The sequence below is a fragment of the Penaeus japonicus genome, unplaced genomic scaffold (assembly GCF_977035675.1).
Source record: "Penaeus japonicus unplaced genomic scaffold, GWHDUDI00000001_assembly GWHDUDI00000035, whole genome shotgun sequence".
NCBI classification, from domain to species: Eukaryota; Metazoa; Arthropoda; class Malacostraca; order Decapoda; family Penaeidae; genus Penaeus; species Penaeus japonicus.
In genome coordinates, this window is record NW_028234437.1 from 11,632,441 (window position 1) to 11,637,440 (window position 5,000).

The window sequence follows — 5,000 nt, forward strand, 5'->3', positions numbered from 1 at the left end:
GCCGTAAAAATTAACAAAAAAATGAAAATCCGAGAAGCGATCACTCGCCACGAGGCAGCGATTTTGGCTCATTTAGACGGCAGAGCTGGAGCTCCAAAGCTTATTTGTACTAACCCAAAGTTGGGAATCATTGTGATGCAGTGTATCAACGGGCGTACCGTTAGTTGGCATCTTGGTTCCAATGAACTCTCTGATGAGACGTGGCTTGAGTTACTTGAATAGTGTGCAAAGAAACTCCGGGAACTTCACTAAGCTGGGATTGTCCACGTTGATCTAAATGTGAATAACATTATGATGACATTCGATAGTTTCCAGAAACCGATAGCACATATAATAGATTTCGGTTTATCGAGAAAGATCGGTCAGACGGGAGGTTTTGGGTACTAATCTAACTGGCGACAAAAAATTCTACGTAAACCATGGTACGCCGCTGAAGCTTATCGTCGGGGTGTACTCGACTAGTCAACTGATGTAGTTGCATTTTCGTTTTTGGTCGAACTTGTCTGTCGTACAATGAAAAGGCCGCCCGTCTTGTTGAGAGATATGGCCAGTAAAGGGATGTCGATTGCAAAGCGTGATCGGCCGAGTCTTGACACATTTTTATAATCTATTCACGAAGCTCTTAATGAATTGAAAAATGAAGTGCAACTTAACGCGTGGGAAAATTGTATCTGCTTCTGAGAAAATGAAAAAAAAAGAAAGATAAGCGTGAAAAAAGTTGTGCGTTGATTTTCGATTTTATTTGTATGTATCTATGTGAAGATCTACTTGTATATATCTATGTGAAGTAGTTACGGGCTTCTTAAAGCCCATAGACATTTTTTTTAATGTGCGTATGTGTATTTCTATGGATGTGTGTGTGTGCGCTCGTTTGTATGAGGGCATATGTACCCGTTGTGCATGTATATATTTTTGCGTGTATGTGTACATAAATATTGCATGATTCTATGTATACGTGCATGTGTGTATATGCACATACATAGTGTATGATTGTATGAATGCGTGTATATGCACATAAATATTGTATGATTGTATGTATGCGTGTGTATGTACATACATACCATATGATTGTGTGTATGTGTGTGTGTAGATGTGTGCATGCATGGTGTGTGGTCTTATCATTATACTTGCCGATGTTTTTGATTGTGTTTGATGTATTTGATATACGCGCATGTATCTGTGTTTGTTGGTATGTGCCATTGCGGCTTTTCACGACGATAATCTATTTTCATTCTCACTGCTATATATGCACAGTATTCAGTGCGAATACCCCAATAAAGGACAAACATATCGAGAATACGGGAAGAAAGAATCGCTACTAATACTCTTGTACTTATATATGGAAGTAATGAAAGAATTAATGCTGTATCAATTTGTGCGTTGTGAGAAAATTATTGGAGGAATATGTTGGAACTGAGATTAATCTTAGAAGCTGTAATATATACGCCTATTTTCTATTTCATAGAAAATACTTACTGTAAAATCGAACTGTGTAGATAATCATCAGGAATAAATCTTAAGGAATAAATACTACCATATTGTTTAATCATGAATTTAAAATTGCATATATCAGTAACATACAGCTTTGCTTATCACATACGATAAGCTTAGAAACTTCGGGAATCTCAATCACCCCGATACCCCATTTCATTCTCAATAATAACTGCAGTCATATCTAACAGCTATTCTAATCACATCAAAATTATCCGCCTAATTCACTTACCGGTGGCAAAAATCTGTTCGAGAGTGGAAAACCTTTTAAAACTAATGTTCCTAGTAAATATCGCAATAAAAACGTTATAAAAGTAAATAAGATGATATAGTAATATTTCTTTACCCTTTAGAAAGATATTGGAATACGATGAGAATAATAAAAACAGTTATAGAGGGAAATCTGGTTAGATAAACACAAAGGCTCGAGAGTATTGGAACCTACAGCCATATTGACGTTGGGTGTGACGGTCGATGAGTCATACTGGAAATGTCATCGGGCCGAATTATCGAATTTTGACCGCTTCTCCCTTCGTTTTTCGTGTTCTCAGGGTGACACACTAAACTTCCAATCATGGCGGACAGGAAGGCGGAGTTAGAACGGAAGAAGGCCAAACTCCAGGCCCTGAGAGAAGATAAAGAAAGGAGAAAACGAGAGAAGGAGAGGAAAGAGGTTAGTGTTTTTCGAAGTGTTGTCTTTGCTCTCCTTCGTCTTCGTCTTTTCCCGAAGGAAGAGGGACTCTGCTGACGAGGAAGGGAGACGTGTTGCTACCTGACAGTGCACAGGAAGTGGAGACGAGGTGTTTACAAGGGAGAGAAAAGGAGTAGTTGGTGTAGACATGGCCAGGTGTTCACACGTCTGAGAGAGAGCGTGTTTTTCGTTCGTTTTATTTCCTCAATTCGGTGGCAATTGTCAGATTGTTAGAGTTTAATGACAAAATTGGCGATCAACACATAAGGATTTGTAACAAATACATTGTCTCTCTCTTGTATTCTTCCTCAGTGACTGACTGAGCTAATGCACATACGTAAAGTACAGGAGGTTTGTGGCTTTAAAGGGAAAAAGTCTGTGTTTTCTTTTTGCATGCTTTTTTTTTCTTCCTCTCCTCTCCTCTCTCTCCTCTCCTCTCCTCCTTTCCTCTTCTCCTCTCCTCCTTTCCTCTTCTCCTCTCCTCCTTTCCTCCTTTCCTCCTCTCCTCCTTTCCTCCTCTCCTCCTCCTCTCCTCCTTTCCTCCTCTCCTCTCCTCTCTTCCTTTCCTCCTCTCCTCTCCTCCTATCCTCTCCTCCTTTCTTTCCTCCTCTCTTCCTTTCCTCTCCTCTCCTCTAAGTGAGATGCAGTATTCATTAGAAAAAAGACTGTGAATGTCAATCCTCAGTATGCTGTGTTTGGTTTCATATATTGAGCCATATTTTGGTAAAAAAAAAATAGATCAAGCTATGCTGTTTGACTATGGCTTGTGACGTCATGTGTGAATAAAAGTCTTGTATGCATGATGACTTCATTTGATCTATGTTGCTCTCATGTTTGCTTTTAAACTTTGATAGCCTTTTTGAAACAACTTTTGGTGAAAAAAAAATTGCTTTCCCATGGATTCCCTCTTTTTTTTATAGCATATTGTGCTATTTATCTCGCTTTTCAGGAGTTCTTATTTTGGTTTCTATACATAGATCTTGGAACTGGTTCCTTATTTAGCAGTACACCTTTTGATTACGTTCTTTATATTTATCCTATATAACCAATGTATATCCTATACTCTGACCAATACCATAACACGTGTATGCATGCATGCGTGCTTTACATGATATAACAACTGACTCATAAATTGCTTGAAAAGTCATACTCGCGGATTCATTGACGATAAGGAACAAGAGTTAGCCAGCCTACTTATGGGTAGCTTTCATTGGCTGTCTTCTACAGGAAAACTAGACATCCTAAAATTGGTTTCCAATAGATGGATAATTTTCAAATAAATGCAAATTAGGTTACAAAGACATCTCGATTGTTTACCAGTGCAGGATGAAGGTTGAAGAATTTGGTCTATAAGAGTGTCCTTTCCTACTGTTTAACCCCTTCACTATGGGCAGTAGAAAATGCCCCTCACACCGTATCCGGGCTGCCGGCGCGCGCCAAATTTTAAATGTCGCTATTGAATATGACAAGTTTTAAGCCAAAACCTCAACATAATCATCATGTGTTATATATCAAAATATGCATAGTTAACCTCTTCCCCCATATGCATGTGACAACTTATTTACATAGGTTGGGAGGAAGATGGAAAGAATGACCTTGGAGAGAGGCCTCACTCAGATGACAAAAGAAAATGGTTGGAGTAGTATGGTAAACTAATCATAATAAGTTTTATATTTTTACATAATGTTCCATAAATAAATAATAAAATGATTGCTAGCAGGGCCCATCAGTGCCTCCCCTGGTATAAGCGAATCCTACCCTTATGTAATAATAATGAAAGTCAAGTAATATATCGTATCATATACGACCTCTATTCTGTAAGATCTCGTACAGTATCCGGAAGAAAGAAAACTCAATTCCACTAGAACTCAGCCATGACGCAGTATGCGCGTCCTCGGGTTTTTCACAAGCGTTGTATACTGCGTCCTCGGGTTGAAGGGGTTAAGCCTATATTGTGAGGAAGAGGGTGGAATTGTGGGTAATATCCACTATATGTAAGTAGTAGAGGGTGGGTGGAATCCATCAATAATACTTTTGTGGTATTTATTAACCCTCTCTGGATGGGTGGTACAACACGGGTACTGCGCATTCAAGACCCGTTCGCAGGGTGACCTCATAAGGCGTCGTTTATTTAACTAATTTAGGCCTATGCGTTCAAGAGCCCCGGCATTGTAACATGCAAGGCTGGAATGCCCCCGTCGTGAGTGGGTTAACGCAGCACTATTCTGAAGTTCACCCACACTAAGGGGTGACAAAGGAGGTTTTGTATATGTATATATATATTTTTTTATAGTTTGAAAAAAAAATGTTTACAAATGCAATTACAATGTATATATACAAATGTAACTATATGCAATGTGTATATATGGCAAAAGATCATGATCTGCTAGTAAGTCATCCGTTGCACGGGAAATATTCTGATGATGTCATGTGATTTTTCTGGAGTACCAAAGTTGCACAGGCATGGATCATTGTTTGACACATTTATCATAGTTAGTTGAATATGTTACATTTAAGAAAAATCTATTTGTGACATTTTTATCTTGGAAGAAAGCTGTCATAGAAGTTATCAATTTGTTTATTCTACATACTGTTCACCTTATATGCAGTGTGAAGCAATATGTGTCCTTATATGCAGTGTGAAGCAATATGTGTCCAAAATTGAAATTGTACCTGATTGATTTACATTCTCATTGGCAGAATAAATTTTATTTTCCTTTAACTATAGTTTTGTCATAACACCTAGGCTTTAGTTAGTAAGGTGTAAACTATATGTGGAATCAGTAGATTGACAAATTGTAAGACCTTTATTATCTGT

General features: G+C 38.2%; 1 protein-coding gene across 22 annotated transcripts in view; it reads left to right on the top strand.

The window, feature by feature from the left end:
* The first annotated feature begins 1,918 nt into the window (after nucleotides 1-1,918).
* Nucleotides 1,919-5,000, top strand: part of LOC122258642 (cytoplasmic dynein 1 intermediate chain) — a 48,422-nt gene continuing 45,340 nt past the window's right edge. For 20 of the 22 annotated variants that reach the window (XM_086531357.1, XM_086531362.1, XM_086531366.1 and 17 more), the window contains exon 1: nucleotides 1,934-2,164. In XM_086531357.1, the coding sequence (XP_086387483.1) occupies nucleotides 2,066-2,164 (99 nt within the window). In that variant the 5' untranslated portion in view covers nucleotides 1,934-2,065. Of the gene's footprint in view, nucleotides 2,165-5,000 lie in introns of all 22 variants that reach the window. The other 2 variants (XM_086531389.1, XM_086531390.1) reach the window with 1 other exon arrangement.